Genomic DNA, 21473 nt, shown 5'->3' with positions numbered 1-21473 from the left:
ACACACACACACACACACACACACACACACACACACACACACACACACGCACACACACACACACACACACACACACACACACACACACACACACACACAATAATAACACAGACACTCAGACAGGGTGTAGGGAGGGAGCCTCTATCTATTCACCAATCTGACCCCGCCTCCATCAGCTCCATGCTGGTCAGGGGTTGGCCAAAGAGGCTCGGCTTCCCGGCCGGTGATTGGTGGCTCTTTTCCACCGACAGGGAGAGTAGCCTTTCTCCACACACATCTCTGGATACAATCCGCTCAGCGGTCCAGGCGCGCAGGCAGTAGCCACCGCAAAACCCCCAGCTAGCTTGCTCTGTGTCCACGGCGTGTGTGTGACAGTGTGTGAGTGTCATTGTGTGTGTATCTGGGTCTGCTGGTAACGGATCTACTAGCGGAGTATATTTGAGAACAAGCCCAAGGAGTGGAGAGAGACTAGGATGTCTATGGGATACTAAGAGAAAACACAGCGTTTTACGCGTGGGACGCATTTTGAATTGGATTTTGAAACAAGGTGCATGGTCGCAGAATTCTGGAAATATACGCTTATTCTTTTGGACGATTCCCCTTGGATACTTTATTTGTTTTCCCGGATCCGAATGGATTCAGAGCGGCTTTGCCTACTTTACTCCTAGGCAAACCAAAGCGAGAGCGAGAAAGAGATACGCTTTGGAAAGTGTTTTGTTTTGTTGTGAGGCTGAAGGCATTATTTCTCTCTCTCTCTAAAAAAACGGGACTTAAAAGCGATTATTCCACCGGACCGGACTAATACACGCACCATTTAATCCGAGGTCGGGGACAAGTTCAACTTTTGCCAACACATTTCCCAGCTGAGGAAGGGGAAGGAGGGGGACAACCAACCCCACCCGGGGGGTGGGGGGGGGGAGTAATAAGTCATGCCGGGTGGCGTTGCGTGGTGGGGGGACACTGCTGCTCCATGCAGGGCGCTCTTGGTGGCCCTGCTGGTGCTCTTGTCCGGCGCCGTGGGCGAACTCCACGGGGTGCGGGCGTTCGGCGGCGGCGACGAGGTGCTGGAGGAGATGACCTGCGACCCCATCCGCATCGCCATGTGCCAGGGTCTGGGCTACAACGTCACCAAGATGCCCAACCTGGTGGGCAACGTGCTGCAGTCGGACGCCGAGCTGCAGCTCACCACGTTCACGCCGCTCATCCAGTACGGTTGCTCCAGCCAGCTCAAGGTAACTGTACCGAACTACCGACTGTCCTGTCCCGGGGCGGCACTCCGCCCGGGGGACTTCTCTTTGGGCTTTTAAGAGGCATGCGGGAAGCATGGACGCCACCTTTAAGGACCCGGCCCCAATATTAGCGGGTTTGTTCCATATATGATTAAATGGACCCTTAGGCCTACTGACCTTTCTTTGGTTCCATACAAATGTGTAGTACACTGTCAGAGTTACCCCCCCCCCCCCCCCCCCCCCCGCAAAGGAACCTCACTCACTTTGAGAACCACTGCTTGAGGGGCCACTACTCCACGCATGCACATATTTTCTGATAAGGAAGGATTTTTAGGGCAGGGGGTCCACACTACAGCATTTTCATCTTCTTCTTTTTTGTTTGTTTGTAAAGAACCGAATGGACCCTTAAAATGTTTGCAACTCTGAGTGTTGGAATGGTTCTCAAAGTGGGGTCAGGTGACCCCCTAAGCAGGATCTTAGCTGGGTCCCCCAGCTATATTTATTTTGTTAAGCAAACCAAATGGACCCTTAAAAGTCTGTCATTCTAGAGAGAGAGAGAGAGAGAGAGATTTTTGGGGCTAGGCCTAGAGAATCTTGCACAGTGCACTATAATCCAGAATGTTGCTGTTACATGTTTCCTAGAACTAAGAATGGATAATTGTCTTATTTTATTTAGAAAAATCAATTAGGCTACTATTATTAGGTTTGATCCTGCACCGAGTGGAGACACAAGCGGGACATAAAATGCAGTTGTTTGTTTGCCTACGCACAGCTCTTCTTCTGAGAACATCATTGTCCTTAATGTTTTGTGTGCATGTGGTGTTCGCGCGCGTGTGTGTGTGTGTGTGTGCACGCGCGCAGAGTCACAGAGCACATGACAAGGCAAGCCAGATTGAGTTTTCTGTGGTGGTAGCCTCTAGTGGTCCTCAAAGTGGGGTCCGGGACACCCTGGGGACAGAACCCACTCACGTTGAGGCGGTTCCAGAGGATCCTCAGCTAAATTGGGAACAGTTTAAATGTACAATTAGCCAGAGGAGGTAGCCTGTATTGAGGTCAGAATAAGCTAACTATATAAGCTATGTAACTATATGAACTCTAGTCAATAAACCAGGTACAATGTTTGATTGATTGATTTGAAATTTGTATCAACAGTTTGTATAATAAGCACAGTTCGAGGAAAGCACAGTTCAATACAAGGTCTGCTAAGAGGATTGAGAAAGGCCTACCCAGAAAAGCACTAAGACCATTTATGACATACAAATATACAGTACTAAAAAAATAAATCGTATAAACGGTTAGAAATCAAAAGGGAAATATATTAAAATAGTGCCTCAAAGAAACTTGGATACAAGGTAAACAATTAACCTTTATCTGTCTTTAGCATTCTATCTAAATAACATTATTTCTGTAGGCTATATTGAAAATATATGATACAGGTAAACAAGCATCAGTCTAAATAACATAAACTAGAATTTCGCCCCCCTTCGGGGGGCTCAATCCTAGTGTCGTTGCAGCGCAATATGGGAAGAAGGAAATTGCGGGAATTGACAGACTCCACTTCATGTTTCAGCTGTGGTTTTAAACTCAGTAGTGTGCCCTGCACACAGCGCACACTCGCAATTGCAGCTGGAGGGCGACGCGACACACACACACACACACACACACACACACACACACACACACACACACACACACACACACACACACAGAGCGATGTGTGGATAAATCACTGAGATTTGGGAAATGTGTTCAGAAGTACAACGATTAAGCACGCACAGGCAAATGTCAGAAGCATCTGTTTCGGTTTCCAAACAGGAAGTTGTAAATGTGCTTATTAGACGGAGGCAGCGTGATGCTGGCATCTATTGTGATGCCAGCATCACCACATTTCACATAGAAATATAAGCACCCATTTACTCGCTTAGCGGAGACTGTGGGGTGGTAGAGGACATCTCCCCGGACGCGTGGGTATGTCCAGATAGTTGCCTCGCGGAGGCCTCTTTGTCCAGTGTCCATTCTGGGTCTGGAAACGGCACTTTTTTGAGTGTTGACCCCAATAGAAGGTCTGCTGCTCTGAATTTTACACCTCTCCCGCTTAGCGGAGACTGTGGGGTGGTAGAGGACATCTCCCCGGACGCGTGGGTATGTCCAGATAGTTGCCTCCCGGAGCCGTCTTTTGTCCAGTGTCCAGTCTGGGTCCGGAAACGGTAATTTATTTTGCATTGACCCCAGTAGAAGCTCTGCTGCTCTGAATTTTACACCTCTCTCGCTTAGCGGAGACTGTGGGGTGGTAGAGGACATCTCCCCGGACGCGTGGGTATGTCCAGATAGTTGCCTCGCGGAGGCCTCTTTGTCCAGTGTCCATTCTGGGTCTGGAAACGGCACTTTTTTGAGTGTTGACCCCAATAGAAGGTCTGCTGCTCTGAATTTTACACCTCTCCCGCTTAGCGGAGACTGTGGGGTGGTAGAGGACATCTCCCCGGACGCGTGGGTATGTCCAGATAGTTGCCTCGCGGAGGCCTCTTTGTCCAGTGTCCATTCTGGGTCCGGAAACGGTACATTTTTTTGCATTGACCCCAGTAGAAGCTCTGCTGCTGTGAATTTTACACCTCTCCCGCTTAGCGGAGACTGTGGGGTGGTAGAGGACATCTTCCCAAACGCGTGGGTATGTCCAGATAGTTGCCTGGCGGAGCCCTCTTTTGTCCAGTGTCCACTTTATAAAGTCCATGCACTCCAGTGAATAGCATTTATCCATTTAGATAACTTTTTTATGTTATTTAATTACTTATTTTTACACAGAAACATAATGTGTGTCTTTACAATAACTGTAATGTAATAATAATACTAATAATGTAATGTAAAAATTATTTAATTAACGAATTAAATAATCTTATTTTATTCTGAAAGCAACCGGATGTCTTAAATCTGCTAGCTGTCAGACCGGAAGTTCTAAATTTGCTCATAAGACGGAGCCTTAGACGGAGCCAAGTCGCAGGCAGTGCGAGAGGCTGGTTACAGGATTCTATAGGTCAGCCGTTTTGGTGTGACACACACGGCTTCCACATTTAGCTTCATACTGGGTGAAAGTGTCCTTCCAAAAATTATTATTTCGCTCGAAATTCTTATTCACAATGACATCGAGTTGAGGTGTTTGTGTTTTAGGGTAATTGTTGCATAAGCGCTATTTCGCACTATTTCTCCCTCCCCTCCCCTGTGTCTGAAGCAGCTAGCATGGAAGCTATATGGATTATGGAAGCTTTCCCTCCGATTGCACACAACCATGCCGTTATCCACGCGTCCATCCGATTGCTTTTAATGTAAATGTCCCATCCACTGAGCAATAGCGATATAAGCGCCTTATTCATTCATTCGATTCATTTGGGTGTGGGGCTGTGCAGTGCTGTGGGCAGCCTTTCTGACGGAGGCTCGGAGCTGCTGCTGCTGACGCTGTTCGAGTCGCATGGAGCAGTATAGAGTAGGCGTGGCGCAGCATTAGAAGGGCGCAGCAAATGCACGACATTGAGGGGTAGAAACCATCCCGGTCGCGTGGTTCATCTAACGCGTGTGTCACTGTGAAGGACTGGCCCCAATAAGTGAACGTAGTTGGCGTAGTAGACGCCAACATGACGATTCTGACGTAGGCTGGTGATGTTGAGCAACAATGGCGTGGTTGACAAAAGTAATATTTATTCAGTAATTAAGACATTTCTTTCAATGAAATGTAGCCTATATGTATTCTGGGAGTGTGCCGAATTTATTTTGCATATAGAGATGTGTGGTGAAAGTGTGGTTGGGTCGGAGAAAGCTGTTGGATAAACGGCCATGTGCTTATGTACCCCTGTCTATTAGGGTAGCAGGATTATTATGATTATTATTATTAGTATTGTTATTGTGATTATTACATGGATTATTGTTGTGATGTGAGCTTGTGGCTGACTCACTATCTAGAAAATAAAAACATGGCACTTCATTTAAAATAGGTTACAGACCCCTGTTATATGCGCTTGTTTTGGGATTCTTTTTAAAGACCTATTTACTTGTTTCTATGAGACATGGCAACGCCAACAGCGCAGCGAAAGGCATCCACGTCTTTCTCTTGTGAAATGCTGAGATTAGAAACGACCATAATTATTTCATTTCTCAACCTTAAAAAAAAAATAAAGACATCTCCATAATCCTTGGGAAGTGTGTGTAGCAAAAGTAGTCGGCATTGTCATGGTTGAAAGTATTCATGCAACACTGACGCTGTAAGCTGTGTGATGCTAACGCGCTAACACCGTTAGCATGGTCTGTGTTGGTCAAAGGAAAAAGGATAGATATGAAACTACTGGCCAAAGTGTCATACAAAACACAACACCTAAAATCGGAATGTGATGGTGACCTATTGAGCACAAACAGACAATCATGATTTGCTTGCTGGACCTATAATTAATTTATGTGCATTACATTTCCACCTCGCACATATAAATCAAAAGCAAGATGGATGCTAACGCGCTAACACCGTTAGCATGTTCTGTGTTGGTCGGAAAAAGGATAGATATGAAACTACTGGCCCAAATAAATGTCATAGAAAACACAACACCTAAAATCGGAATGTGATGGTGACCTATTGAGCACAAACAGACAATCATGATTTGCTTGCTGGACCTATAATTAATTTATGTGCATTACATTTCAACCTTGCACATATAAATCAAGCCACAGTGCAGTCAGAGAGTTGTTCACAGGTCACACACAGGAGCAGTGAAAGGGGGAGGGGACTTGGGATGGCAGTGTAGAGTAGGCACGACATTGAGGGGTAGAAACCATCCCGGTCGCGTGGTTGATCTAACGCGTGTGTCACTGTGAAGGACTGGCCCCATTAAGTGAACGTAGTTGGCGTAGTAGACGCCAACATGACGATTCTGACGTAGGCTGTTGAGGTTGAGCAAGAATAGCGTGTTTCAGAAAAGTAATATTTAAACAGTAAAGAAGACATTTTTGGCGAATGCAATGTAGTCTATGTCTTTTGTGGGAGTGTGCAGGTTTTATTTTGCATAGAGAGATGTGTGGTGGAAGTGTGGCTTGGTCGGAGATAGAGCACGAATGAACGGCCAGGTGCTCATGTACCCCTGTCTATTAGGGTAGCAGGATGTACATTTTAAACTATAGCATACCGGGCAAACAATGCAGCTGACCTAGCATGTGTGTAAATATCTAAATCACATTCTTAAATATTTAAGCCCTTTTTGTGTCTCCTTCCCCCAAAAGAAATGAGCAGTGTTGATGGATCTCTTATTGGGGGGGATGGGCTCCCCTGGCCTGGCACTAAATTACATTTTGGGCATTTAGCGGACACTTTTATCCAGAGCCACTAAGTAACAATGCAGAGAGAACAATGTAGTTCCTCAAAGACTATAGGCTACCAGGTAAGACAATGCACCTAGCATACACGCTTACACAGCATGCTAGAACTATTTTCAGACGGGGCGGGGTCCACAGCCAAATAGGCTTACATATCAATTTTTTTGGGGGGGAGGGTCCTTGGCAAGTTGGCATGAAATTGTTTTGTCAACCACCGCACTAATGAGCCTATACAGCGAGTCTGACTGCGGCTGTGATCCAAATGCGACTGATGGAGAGTTATGAGGACGGTGTGGTGATGATTTTACGGGGAGCGCTCCAGCTGTCCATTGAGATTAACATGTTCATGTCGGACAGAGCGACAATATGCATAGTGTTCCGTACTGTCCTGTTATAGCCAGCTAACAATGCTGCCCTCAGTATCAACCAGAATAAGGCATGCTTGTTTGTCTCATCCGCCATGCGAAAAATATAATTACATCTCTCTCTCTCTCTCTCTCTCTCCCCAACCCCCCCCCCCCCCCCCCCCCCTGCAGCCTATAATTTAATGACTAGTGTAGAGTGTAAGGTTTGTTTATTTATATCGATATCAGCGGCTTTGTCGAATTAGTAAGGAGAGATCAACTGGATTTGACGTGCATTTTAAGTGTGTTAGACACGCTGCACTGTATACATTTCACATACTCATACACATAGATGGCATGAAACCACCAATCCATATAATTTTAGTTGACAGGGGTCTCCCAGGGCTCTGTACTAGGTATGCTAGTAATTCCCTCTACACACCAAAATCCCTGTGCAGAAAATGGCCCGATCTACAAGTGTTGTGAGCTTGTAGATCTGCTATTGTAATTGAAAGTGTGCCTGTGCCCTAGAATAGGTTGGTAGGGTTAAAAAATCAGACCTGTCTAAACTGAGCGGTGCAGGTTGTGTGTGTGTGTGTGTGTGTGTGTGTGTTTGTGTGTGCGCGCTCGTGCTCGTGCGTGCTGCAGTGGTCAATGGGTCTGTGTGTGTGTGTGTGTTAGGCTGCTCAACAGTGACACTTTAGGTCACCCAGCGGTGTTGCCGTACTCAAGCGGACATACTTACATGGAGATATATTCTATATTATTCTACCATACTGGTGGAGACATTTAGTCTCCTCACAAGTGTAGCAACACACACACACACACACACACACACACACACACACACACACACACACACACACAGAGCAGCGTAACCTTATCCCCCCACATTTGCTCTCTAATGGGAGGCTTCCTGGCTGCTGGAACCCGAGTGGCTTTAACAGTGAAGTGAGAGACGGCACTCAGGTTTCCAACGGCTGGTGGAAACTCCCAGAAAATGCCATACACCCCTGTCACCATATGATGGATCTGTGTGGGAACCGAATCTCTAACCATGTAGCACATTATCTTAGACTTAAAGGGATTTTTCACTTTCAAACATGTTTGAGGTCCATTCTAACGTCTACTCCGGCTTTTGTGAGCACCCCAGATCGTTGTTAAGTTGCCTGATTCAGTATTTAGATACTGGTGGTTCTTGAGACTGACATCATCCTTAATTCTAATGTGTGAGGGTGTCGTGTTTTCCATAAATCCATCAATAAATGAATACAAATAATAATAATAATAATAAAAAAAGAAAATCCCCCCCACGTATTAGAAGAAGTCACCAGAACCAATTTACTGATAAAACAAATAGTGCATCAAGCAACTTAAAATGTCTGGGCTGATCACAAAAGCCATAATACTAATAATAATAATAAAAAAAAAGTATCAAATGGGTGTCAGTGGCCTAATGCATATTACAGTTAAACCAAGAACCTTGCACCGTTGCACGCGGTCTCAACAATATGCTATCATAATAACATTCGGTACATTGAAACTATGATACTGGTTGAAGCAACAAACCTAGCATCAGACTAATATAACCTGCTGTACAAATCTTGCAGATTCAAGCGAGAAGAAGGCAGGTGTTGTGTCACTCCATGTGAAAAGACATATATTCAGTTTCTTCATCACCCCCTAAACGTTTGCTACCCGACTTCAAAGCCTACCGCAACAGCAGTCAGATAAAACCAAAGCGTTGGATTACGGGAGCATTATGGTAGCATTACACCGCACACATCAGCGTAGTTAAGTGAAAGTCCACAGCATGTCTGAAGGCATAGGGAAGTTCTCTCTCTCTAACCTTGTGGATAGACCGTCAGCTGCAGTTTTGGCTGCGGCTCCACTTGCAGTGTTGCCAGTGTCCTTGACATAAGCAACTACACCGTAGAAACAAAAATGCATCACGCAACTGCCAATATTTACAAGGAACTATATTTACAAGAACTAAGTCACTTATAATAAGCAAATATGGCAACACTGCCCACTTGTGTAAGTGTCTTCATAGAGATGAAAATAGAACCGCTACTGGAGAAGATGATGATGTAGACGTAGAGCCAAGCACAGCAGAAGCAGAGTCAAGGTTGTTTAGCCACTTAAAAGCCTCTATACATAGTCACCTGCACCTGAGCGGACCAAGTCCTCTGGTCCGCTAGGGATGCCGCCGATTAATCATCGGAGTCTCCCAAATCGATTTTAATATTTAAAAAAAAATAGCCAAATATAGGCTAATAAATAAGGCTGCATGATATATTGAACATGTACCTTCATCAGAGTGGAGAATATAAGTATAAATCAAGTTGAGCAAAGCCACTCTTCTCTGCCCCTCTCTCTAACAGACACAGTTAACGATCGCTTGTTAAGTGCCTGCCAGACAGACAGAAATGAAGGCAGTTGTAGAGTAGAGTTTAGACTAGTGAACTGAACATGTTCTCTTTATATCAAGTACTTCATACCAGCCCCTTATGAAACTACTTCTCCCCTCATCAAAACTGATTATAAAACTGTAACCATCAAAGCATGCACTCAACATATAATGGTTATGTGACCATGGCATGTGCATAAAATAAAATCTTAAAAGTTTTATCTGATATTGATTGAAAAAAAAAAACTTCACTTCTGGTGGTCACTGGCACAATTTCACAAAACCATTTCAGATGGGTGTCACATCACATACGTATCAATTTGGCAGTGGCTCAGGGCTCAGTGGCTCAGGGGTAGAGTGACTAGATGGCAACCACAAGGTTCCCAGTTCAAACCCCCCAAGGGAGTTTGTGTCGAAGTGTCCTTGAGCAAGACTCTGAACCCCTAATTGCTCCCGATGTGTAAGTTGGTGCCTTGCATGGTTTCCTCATGGCATCTGTGTGTGAATGGGTGAATGTAATGCACAATCTCTGTATATAAATGCACCATTTACCAATTTGTGGGTCCTTGACATGAAAAAGTTGTAGAAACCTCAATCTAACATGTTTTTCTCGTCTTGTTTTCCCTTGCAGTTCTTCCTGTGTAGCGTCTATGTGCCTATGTGCACAGACAAGGTGCCAATCCCCATTGGTCCATGTGGCAGCATGTGTCTGTCCGTCAAGAGGAAGTGCCTGCCCGTGCTCAACGAGTTTGGCTTCATATGGCCGGAGGTGGGTTCAACTCATTAATAACTAACGAGATTAACAAGACAATCATTACATTAACGAGACGATCTTAACCACATTAATAAGACAATGTTAAACGCATTGCGTCCTTATTCTGGGCATGTCATTATAGGCGGAAAAAATATCTGATCTACAAGCTCATTGTTTGGTGTGAGCTTGTATATCAGCAATGTTTGAATGTTTTGGATTAGGGCATATAGGGGATTAACCTAAAAAAAACTATTCGTTACAGCTAAAAAAAATTAATCTGAGCTATTGAACACCCTTTACGTCTGTGTGTTGGCTAAAACAAATATTGAACCAATAAAAAGTATAAAAAAAACACTTCGGCCAAAACTTGAACTGGATGTTTTTTTTAATGTCCTTAAGTTACTTGGAGTTAGGTTGATTCTGCCCAACAGCAGAGATTTGTTTGTTTAGTTGAATGTTCTCAAATGGATCAAATCTACGTTTTTCAAATCGATTAGCAAATTTGACAAAAAGAAAAAAAACATGGCACTGGGCCCGTATACCATCGCAAGGCTCGAGCTCTTAAAACGATCATTCTCATCATGTCCGTCCCTTTTCACGCAGGTTCTCAACTGCAGCCTCTTCCCGCCGCAGAACGACCACAACCACATGTGCATGGAGGGCCCCGGCGACGAGGAGCCGCCCTACCACCCCGTCAACCGCAACCTGCCTCCGCAGGAGGAGGAGTGCCAGGCGCTGGGCTCGGCGCCCGACCAGTACGCCTGGGTGCGCCGCAGCCAAAGCTGCGCGCTGCAGTGCGGCTACGACAGCGGGCTGTACCGGCGCGGCGCCAAGGTCTTCACGGATGCCTGGATGGCGGTGTGGGCGGTGCTCTGCTTCCTGTCCACCACGCTGACCGTACTGACCTTCCTGCTGGACTCCCAGAGATTCTCCTACCCAGAGAGACCCATCATCTTTCTGTCCATGTGCTGCAACCTGTACAGCGTCGCCTACCTGGTGAGGAGGGAGTGTTTGACCTGAGTGTTTTAACCTACCTGGTGAGGAGGGAGTGTTTGACCTGAGTGTTTTAACCTACCTGGTGAGGAGGGAGTGTTTGACCTGAGTGTTTAACCTGTACAGCGTGGCCTACCTGGTGAGGAGGGAGTGTTTGACCTGAGTGTTTTAACCTGTACAGTGTGGCCTACCTGGTGAGGAGGGAGTGTTTGACCTGAGTGTTTTAACCTGTACAGTGTGGCCTACCTGGTGAGGAGGGAGTGTTTGACCTGAGTGTTTTAACCTGTACAGTGTCGCCTACCTGGTGAGGAGGGAGTGTTTGACCTGAGTGTTTTAACCTGTACAGTGTGGCCTACCTGGTGAGGAGGGAGTGTTTGACCTGGGTGTTTTAACCTGTACAGTGTGGCCTACCTGGTGAGGAGGGAGTGTTTGACCTGAGTGTTTTAACCTGTACAGTGTCGCCTACCTGGTGACACAGCGTAGGCCACGCTGTACAGGTTAAAACACTCGGGTCTAACCCTAGTTAGACCTGAGTGTTTTAACCTGTACAGCGTGGCCTACCTGGTGAGGAGGGAGTGTTTGACCTGATTGTTTTAACCTGTACAGCGTGGCCTACCTGGTGAGGAGGGAGTGTTTGACCTGATTGTTTTAACCTGTACAGCGTGGCCTACCTGGTGAGGAGGGAGTGTTTGACCTGATTGTTTTAACCTGTACAGTGTCGCCTACCTGGTGAGGAGGGTTAGGGTTAGACCTGAGTGTTTTAACCTGTACAGCGTGGCCTACCTGGTGAGGAGGGTTAGGGTTAGACCCATCATCTTTCTGCCTACCTGGTGACCCCCTCCCCCCCCCCCCCATAACTCCCCCCATAACTCTGAATCCATTTGAACACTCTGAGTTATAGACCTGTACGCCTTACACAAATGGAACCAAATTAACCCTTACAGTTAGGGTCCATTTGGTTCACAGTAAGGGCCCATTTGGTTCCATTTGTGCACTCTTAAAGTTACAGACCTGTAAGGGACAACTCGGTTACATTTGTGCACTCTCAGAGATATAGACCTGCAAGGGTCCATTTGGTTAAATGTGTACACTCTCAGTTACACTGTAACATGGAGATGCGCGGTGCACACGTTAGTCCGACATCCCGTTAGTATGACTACGTGGTTAAGACTCACCCGTGGCTTCCACGTGCGGTTAGGGTTAAGGTTTGGGGTCCCTGGCTGTCACACAGCCAAACGCAGCCATGGACATTTTGTCTGCAGTTATTTGTCTGAAATCCATGTTCATACAAATGAGAGGGAGGGGGAAAAAAAGAAAAGGTCAGACTGTGAATAAGTGCAGGAGAAAATGGCCAGACGCCTAGAGTGGAAACACGTATGAACGAACGTTCTCACATATTAAAATCCTCCCCATGTTCTGTAATGTGCATGACCTCACTGGCAAAAAAGGTAATTCAAAACATTGTCAGGAAATGTAGCAGCTGACTCACTCAACTCTTATCGCTCTCCCTCTGTGTGTGTGTGTGTGTGTGTGTGTGTGTGTGTGTGTGTGTGTGTGTGTGTGTGTGTGTTTGTGTTTGTGTGTGTGTGTGTAGGTGCGGTTGACCCTGGGCAGGGAGCGTGTTTCTTGTGACCTGGAGGAAGCGGCGGTGCCAGTGCTAGTGCAGGAAGGCCTGAAGAGCACGGGCTGCGCTATCGTCTTCCTGCTGCTCTACTTCTTCGGCATGGCCTCCTCCCTCTGGTGAGTGCCAGTGGTTTCTCAAGTCAAAATATCAATACTGCGATGTGTGTGCAAAAGTATTGGCATCAAAATGTGCTTAAATTACCAAAAGTAAAAGTGCTCATTATATGCAGAATGTCCCATTTCAAGTTTTCTGATGTATTTATTTGTCATCAGACAATACATTACAATGTGTCCCACATATTGTAATGTAATGTGAGCGTGTAGATCTGCTATTTTCAAATGGCTGACGCAGCTGAAGTGGGTAATGTATGTTTTGTAATAATAATAAAAATATACAAAGTAACTAGTAACTAAGTTTTCAAATAGACGTAGTGTAAAGTAAAGGTACACTATTTGGATCCGAGATGTAGTGGAGTAGAAGTAAAAGTATTGGAAAGTGGAAATAAGTCAAGTAAAGTAAAAATAACTCTACTTAAGTAAATGTTTTAGATACTGTCCACCACTGGTGAGTGCAATGCAGTGCACATTGTTACGTAATCGGTCTGATTGAAGTAGGATGTCAAGATGATGTAAGATAAGGTATGGTCAGGTCAAATTTATTTATAAAGTACCTTTCAAGATGTTACAAGGTACTGTACTGTATTGATATATTTGACCGCAGATCCCCATCTGAAAATGTTTTGTGCCAGGGACCCCCAGAAGAGAAGATCTTTATGATAAAAAGCTACCTAAAATCTAAAAAGACACCTTCCTGGTTTTAATGGGTCAAAACAAGCTTTTTGAAGGCATCAACCGACTGCCAATGGAAGACCGTTCCACAGAGTGGGGACTATGACTGCAAACACTGGGTCGCCGTTAGTTTTTAGCTTAGTTTTTGGGACAGCGAGAATGCCTTTGTCAAGAGGACGTAAGCAGTCTCACATTGCCAGTATGGTACAATAATTCTGTCAGTCTAGGTCAAACGGCAAACGGCAAGCTGGTTGCGGAAACATGTCCAACCATTCTGTCACCGTTCACGCACGCATGCACGCACGCAGCCACGTACGCACGCATGCACACACACACACACACACACACACACACACACACACACACACACACACACACACACACACACACACACACACACACACACACTCAGTCATTTTACAACATTTTACAAGCCCAAGTACTTGTGTTGCCACTCTGTGGTTCATGTCGCAGTTCTTTCCTTTCACACGGCAGTGTCCTATAAAACGAGGACAACCTAGAGGTGTGCATAGTCGAGCCAACTGGCTCATCAGCTTTCATTTAGGGTTTCTTCATTTGTTGTTTACCTATACCTCATCTAGGACTGTGACATTCGAACATTTTCATCTGAAGGACCCCCAAAATTTTATTTGGCTGCGGACCGTTGAAAAGATTTTGTGTCAGCCATAAAACATTTATCAACCTTTATCTAAAATAGCCAATAAAATATGGTTAAAGCCTTTAACTCTCAAGGACCTCTGGGGGTCCCTGCCTGGACCACAGTGTGAGACACAGTGACCTAGGAACCTGAGAGCGGGGACATAAAAGTTCTTGAGATTCCCCTGTGTCAATCATCTAATGTGATCCTGGGATCTACACACCCTCCGCCAACCTGGGGAGAGCAACGGACTTAACTCATGCTTCCTTCATGCTTGAGTGTCCAAGTTGCTCCTTTACACCTGACGGGGGGGAGTTTCCCTGGTTGGACGTAGCGCGTGGAAGGAACACGTTATTCCAACCAGTTCCTTTCCCCTCCATCAGGCGCCCAGGTTGGCCAGGGGGAGGCAGTTTAGAGACCAGGATTACTGCATGTTTTTGTGAGGGTACCTACCCTAGGGGACACGGGGAGAACATGCAAACACTCCTGTTTTAACCCATTTAGACTTGAGTTTCTAAATAAAAAAAATAAAAATTAACCTAAGGTTTTCTTATCTATTATACATTGGAGAAGTTGTACCCAATACGTTGTACCCAAACGAAACCCAAAGCCACAACAGCTACGTCGCTATTGCAACACCCACAACAGCATCTTACACACTACACCCACACACACTCACACGGCAGTGACGTCACACACTTACCCTTCGCAGTGTTGCAACGCTATCTCCTCCTATGTCGCCCCTCACCAACAACACTGAACACCAGCCGCCAAACAATGGTCTTTGCACTGCCAATATAATGCCTCCCTTCCACACTCACGCCGCCAATGCATTTGTTTACTACAAACATTATCGCCCCAATCACCCACACCCCCGAGCCTTCCCTACACGGAACACTAACCACTGTTGCCTATGCTGTTGCCCCAACAGGCCCAGAAACAAGGCCTTTTAACCACGCTACTTACACACACTACAACTCGCTTACAATTCGCAAACCTGGCAACACTGCCCTGTCTTCTAATAGGCTCACTGACACTAGCTCTCAGAAATTCAGAATCTGTTCTCTCCCACTCTCGGCTCTCGCAGGAGAAGACAAAAACAAGGAAGGGGAGGAATTGGATTTAGCTTATTCCTTCTAAATCTCTGTATATAAACTATATCTCTCTCAGCCAATCTCTTAGTTACATCAACATTGTTGTTTGACAATAGTTGTTTTTTGCCTAAGTAAAACGATTACACTGTTCGCAACTTCGCATTGGCTTTTGATTGCATGCACACACACACACACACACACACACACACGCACACGCACACCTGTAAGCCACCCCCCCCCACACACACACACGTGTCCCACACACACACACACACACACACACACACAAACACAGAGAAAGAAAACGTGCCAGGCTGCCAGCAGACTCGCTGATTTACTATATATATACTACCGTGGACCCCCTCCGCCCCGCGCCGAAGATCACACGGCAAGAGTTCACCAGCATGCGATCCAGACCCCATACAACATCATTTGTTTTTTTTATTCCAATTCATTTTGACGTGCAGTCTCTCTCTCTCTCTCTGCACACATTATTCAAGTGAAATGTGTGGGTATAGCCTACAGCAGTGTTTCTCAACCTAACGTGCTGCGTTAACCCGATAAATAAATATCGGGGTCTCACTGCACAGAGCCTCTGGGTCTGCAGCGGCCAGGAGGCGGTGTGTGTGTGTGTGTGTGCGCGCGCCCGCAATTACCTTCTTCCCATAGTGCGCTGCAACGTAACCAGGATGAGCGGCCCGTCAGGGCCGCGAAATTCTAGTTAAATACAAATATGAGACACAGAGGTGGCTCCCGGCATGAAAGTTATAACGATGTATAGGTCTAATTGGGTTAAATAAAAGAGTAGTACACAGTCTAATAAGCATAAAATGCAGACCCCTCCTTCTTGTCCTTCTTGTCTCCTGAATTGAACGATGGTGTCATAATATCTTATTTATACTTAGCTGTGTGCCGAAAATAGCCGATCTACAAGTAGCCGATCTTGTAGATGGGCTATTTTCGGAGTGTGACATCCACACGTAGCCAAACGTAAAATGACTTGTCTCAGTTCTACTGGATCTCTTCTCCACTAGTCCCTCCCTAATATAACATTTAGTCTGTGTCATTTCCCGTCTACGTGTTTAACAGCGTTTTTTCGTGGCGTTGGCAGGTGGGTGATCCTGACCCTGACCTGGTTCCTGGCTGCGGGGTTGAAGTGGGGCCACGAGGCCATCGAGATGCACAGCTCCTACTTCCACATCGCGGCGTGGGCCATCCCCGCCGTCAAGACCATCGTCATCCTCATCATGAGACTGGTGGACGCCGACGACCTCACCGGACTCTGCTATGTGGGCAACCTGCAGCAGGAGGCGCTCACGGGCTTCGTTGTGGCCCCGCTGGCCACCTACCTCCTCATAGGTAACTGATAGCGGTGCAACTATTTTAATGAAATGATCAATGTTGTGCAGATTAATGTAGTTGTACCATTGTACGTAGTTGTATTGAGTTCTTCATAGTATATTGTAGTTGTACGTAGTTGTATTGAGTTCTTCATAGTATATTGTAGTTGTACGTAGTTGTATTGAGTTCTTCATAGTATATTGTAGTTGTACGTAGTTGTATTGAGTTCTTCATAGTATATTGTTAAGACTGAGGCTAGTTGTATTGAGTTCTTCATAGTATATTGTAGTTGTACGTAGTTGTATGGAGTTCTTCATAGTATATTGTAGTTGTACGTAGTTGTATTGAGTTCTTCATAGTATATTGTAGTTGTACGTAGTTGTATGGAGTTCTTCATAGTATATTGTAGTTGTACGTAGTTGTATTGAGTTCTTCATAGTATAATGTTAAGACTGAGGCTAGTTGTATTGAGTTCTTCATAGTATATTGTTAAGACTGAGGCTAGTTGTATTGAGTTCTTCATAGTATATTGTTAAGACTGAGGCTAGTTGTATTGAGTTCTTCATAGTATATTGTTAAGACTGAGGCTAGTTGTATTGAGTTCTTCATAGTATATTGTTAAGACTGAGGCTAGTTGTATTGAGTTCTTCATAGTATATTGTTAAGACTGAGGCTAGTTGTATTGAGTTCTTCATAGTATATTGTTAAGACTGAGGCTAGGTTCTTGGTTTACCTGTGATCCTAGTTTATTGAGGTACTTTATGATGTATGCGTTTACCTTGCTTATTGCAATTTTCAAAAACAGCAAAAAGAGTTGTTAGTCTACTGGTTCTTTTTCACACCCGCCCGCCCACTCACACTGATATTTAGGCCTACTAGGCGAAGGAATTTGATCTGATAATAATTTTTCATATTAAATATATATAATATAATATAATAATGATATAAAAATGAAAATAATGGGGCCTTTGATTCAGCAGATGCAACAATTTACAATCCTACTTACTGGGCCCAAGTATATTTGGAGTGTGTGATATCTTAGATGTGCCAACCAATTAGCCAATTACAGCGCTAGAATCCCCCTGGACAAGGGGATCGGGATAATCACTTACTGGTTACTGGTAAACAAATACCATTTCAACAGGAGCTTAAAATTATTTACTATACATTTCACAAAAAAGGTCTACAGTGCATCTAGTATAAATTTGTTGCACTGGAAAATATAAACAGCTGAAAAACAAGAATACTGGAGGTTAGAGTTGCTTAGTTGACACCCAGGCTAAATACTATGGCCTCTCCCGTTTTCACTCCACACTAAATGTCTTCGATTAAAATAGCTGATCTACAAGCTTGTGGCGTGATCTTGTAGAACGGCTATTTTAGCTGAACGTTCACCCCAGGATAAACAGTATGTGGTTCTCCCCTTGCAGGCACCCTGTTCATCTGCGCCGGCCTAGTGGCCCTCTTCAAAATCCGCTCCAACCTTCAGAAGGACGGCGCCAAGACGGACAAGCTGGAGCGCCTGATGGTGAAGATCGGTGTGTTCTCCGTGCTGTACACGGTGCCCGCCTCCACCGTCATCGGCTGCTACCTGTACCAGCTCTCCCACTGGGGGGACTTCCGGTCCGGCGCGCGGGACTCCTACGTGGCTTCGGAGATGCTTCGCATCTTCATGTCGCTGCTGGTGGGCATCACCTCGGGCATGTGGATCTGGTCGGCCAAGACGCTCCACACGTGGCAGCGCTGCTCCGCCCGCCTCTTCCGGGAGAGTAGGGCGGTGGGCCGTGGCGGCAAGCGGGCGCCGGGCGATGGCTGGATCAAGCCGAAAGGCAACGAGACGGTGGTGTGAGGAGAACTGTGACGGAGAGAGAGAGGGAGGGGAGGTGGGAAGCTGAGAGAACGAATGTGAACAGGACATAAGGGAAATAGTAGAGATCACCTCCTTCACCATTCCACCTGAAGAGACCATGCAGGTGGAGCAGAGCTGGAGAGGACAATGTAGAGAGGCAAGAGAACTAGGTGGAGACACAGGAGGACATTTCTGTGGATGCCACTGTCTGTGATCCCACCACATTGACTCAGGCTCAGAGTGGGCCTCCATTATCATCTCTGCCAGCATCTGTAGCATTTATAGTGACACTTATCCTGCGTGCACACTAATGGCGACAAAAGCTAGAAAAACAAAAAAGCCGTTGGAAGTGTTGCTCAACACACGGACGTCACCAAGCGTGCCAGACAAATAGAAAGGACAAACACAGAGGCTTGGGCGATAATTAGTTTGACCTCCTTTTAAAAGCAGAAATATTATACGAAGATGTGGAAATGGTGAAACAGTGTAAGGCATCATCTTTCATGTCGCTAGCTTCCGTTGAAAATGGCTTTGCAGCCTGTTGCTTTTATCGCTTCGAGTGTGTGCAGCCTCCAGTAGGCCTAACTGAAGGAAGATGAAAGACTAGCTGATAAAGGTGTGAAACAACAAGGTTGAGAAGCACAACTATGAGAATAATCCTCTCTACCTCTACCTGGAGAGACTTATCCACCAGACGAGGGGTGAACAAAGACGGTGAAAAGCGATTTTGATACGGTCAACGACGGTGTTACACTGTGCCGCCCCTACCTCCTCTCTCCGTCAAGGAATTCTACGCGTTTCACAACAGAACAGACTGCGGATCCGTTGCCCCCCCCCCCCCCCCCCACGGACGTACACATAATACTGTATGCCATGTTTGCCTTACAGCTGGTTGACTTTTACACTGGACATGTTCTGCAGGTGATATGCAGTCTAAACCCTGAGGGGTGATATGCAGTCTAAACCCTGAGGTTCCCCAACAGCATCTAACCACTATAGAATCATCGGGCTTCATTTTGTCGTCATTGGACAAGATTGAAATACAAAAGTTTGCCAAACAACAATCAAATATGCCCTTGTTCACATCGTTTATATACGTAGTGTTCCCCAGATCTCTTGACTCTCAAAGTTGGGTCTGGGTGGGTCCTTCCATGGGTGCTTCCAGGGGATCCCCAGCAATCATGGACAGGTCAAACACAATAATCCCTATTTACAGTATAAGCTCTTTTTTCCTTTTTTTTCTCCTTAATAGTCCAACTACAAGCTCATGTCGTGTGCTCGTAGATCTGTTATTTGTTTTGAATAATCTTTACAAAATGGAGATCCCTGCCACAAAACCTTTTGAAATGGGGCGACCGCAGCCAAATACCTCTCAATGCGGGTGTCCTTGACAATGTTTGAGAACCACTGGCCTAGAAGATGAGTTGGGGAGTTGTTTAGCGCTCAGAGTTTTGGGAAAAGCCCAGAGCTAAGCTGTTATGAAATGCACTATGATGAATACACCCAGTGCGTGATGTGTGGCTGTGCAAGAAGTATAAGTGCCTTACTAGTAACACTAGTACTGCTAATAATAATTAAGGACTGGGAAGGATACACTAACACATGCACAGAGACTTTGAAAGGGACAAGCTTGGTCATATTTTGCTTTTCGGGGGAGGAGTGCCAAATTGCTGACAATCCAAGACAACTAAACGGCGTTGGGTTGTGGTATACTGTAATGTCAACATGACGAGATGCTTAACATGCTACGAGTCATCTGGCATTGGATATACAAAGGGCTGCAGAGCTAATGCGGCCGGGCGCTAAAAATGGACACGTCCAAATTTAGTGTGTCTATGGCCCCGGGACGCACATCGGGGCCTATCGGCGCCTGCAACAGAGGGAAATCTGACTCGACGCTAACTCTGTTTACGACACTTCAAATGGGTAGCGACAGCCAGCCACACAGTGCGATGACTGTCCCCCCACACACACACTGTAAAAGAGCAACGACAGATGTAGCAATTCAATGTGACATTCATTCTTTAGAAGCAGCCGTAATGCCACTGGGCTTTGAGCTGAACCTCCACTGACATTTATACGCTGCTATAGAGCGGTGGTTCTCAAATTGGGGTCAGGAGGCCAGTCTCCACAGCAAAATGAGGAAAACAGTTGAACCATTTAAGCCCTATTTAATACTTGATCAAATATGACGCAAGTAGCCACAACACGTTGTGCCGCAGTGCGCTTGTAAGATCATAGTAGAAAAGAAGAATGAGCACTCTTAGTCTGTATATGCTGTTTACCGGGTGCACGCCAGCTCACAAAGATTCACTGTAATCTATATTCATTCATACAGCATGGACAAACAGCATATATGGACGTGATTCACAATAAGAAAGAAATAGCCAGCACCTCTTGTGGGTGAAAAGGGTTATGGCGGTTTTATGGTGTTATTTAACACAAACAGCAAAATCCCATTAACACTGTTGTGTGTATAGAGCAGCTGCAGGAGTATACAGCAGCTGCATATCTCAGTGCAGTGGCATTCCGTAATTATTTGGCATAATCATATTAAAATAATTATCATTTTCGCCCAGATATAATGGTCCATTTGGAAGGAACCCTGAGGGTTCCCCGGACCCCACTTTGAGAACCACTTATTTAGGCGTTATTGGACAATCAGTTCCTCGAGACATGTTATGCAAACACTTCACTGTCACAGGCATACACACACAGACGCACACACACAGACACACACACACACACACACGTGTACATAGAGTACACGTAAGTATGTGCACATGTACACATTATCACTGTCGAGCAGAAACCTTGTATGTCCAAAACTGTTCTTTTTCAGGAAATGGAAAAAAAAGAACCTGTTTCAATGAAACGTATTTAGTCAAAAGCTCAAGCTAATACTTTTCAATTCCACAGACAGACTTAACCACTTTTAACTGGGACTCCCTATGTTATTGGCAAAATGTCCACAATGTATAAGATAGGGCATTCATTTATGACTATATATATATGAAAAGTAAAAATATGAAGACACAAGGTATCT

General features: G+C 45.4%; 1 protein-coding gene across 1 annotated transcript; it reads left to right on the top strand.

The window, feature by feature from the left end:
* Positions 1-296: 296 nt before the first annotated feature.
* fzd4 (frizzled class receptor 4) lies at positions 297-20614 on the top strand. Its single transcript, XM_080772346.1, has 6 exons — positions 297-1232; positions 9958-10095; positions 10684-11076; positions 12668-12813; positions 16349-16596; positions 18009-20614. The coding sequence occupies exons 1-6, from the start codon at positions 930-932 to the stop codon at positions 18425-18427; spliced, it is 1647 nt and encodes a 548-aa protein (XP_080628472.1). The 5' UTR covers positions 297-929; the 3' UTR covers positions 18428-20614.
* Positions 20615-21473: the final 859 nt, after the last annotated feature.

The sequence above is a fragment of the Protomyctophum bolini genome (assembly GCF_963924005.1).
Source record: "Protomyctophum bolini genome assembly, chromosome: 9".
Lineage (NCBI taxonomy): Eukaryota > Metazoa > Chordata > Actinopteri > Myctophiformes > Myctophidae > Protomyctophum > Protomyctophum bolini.
This window is presented reverse-complemented; position numbering and strand designations above follow the sequence as displayed.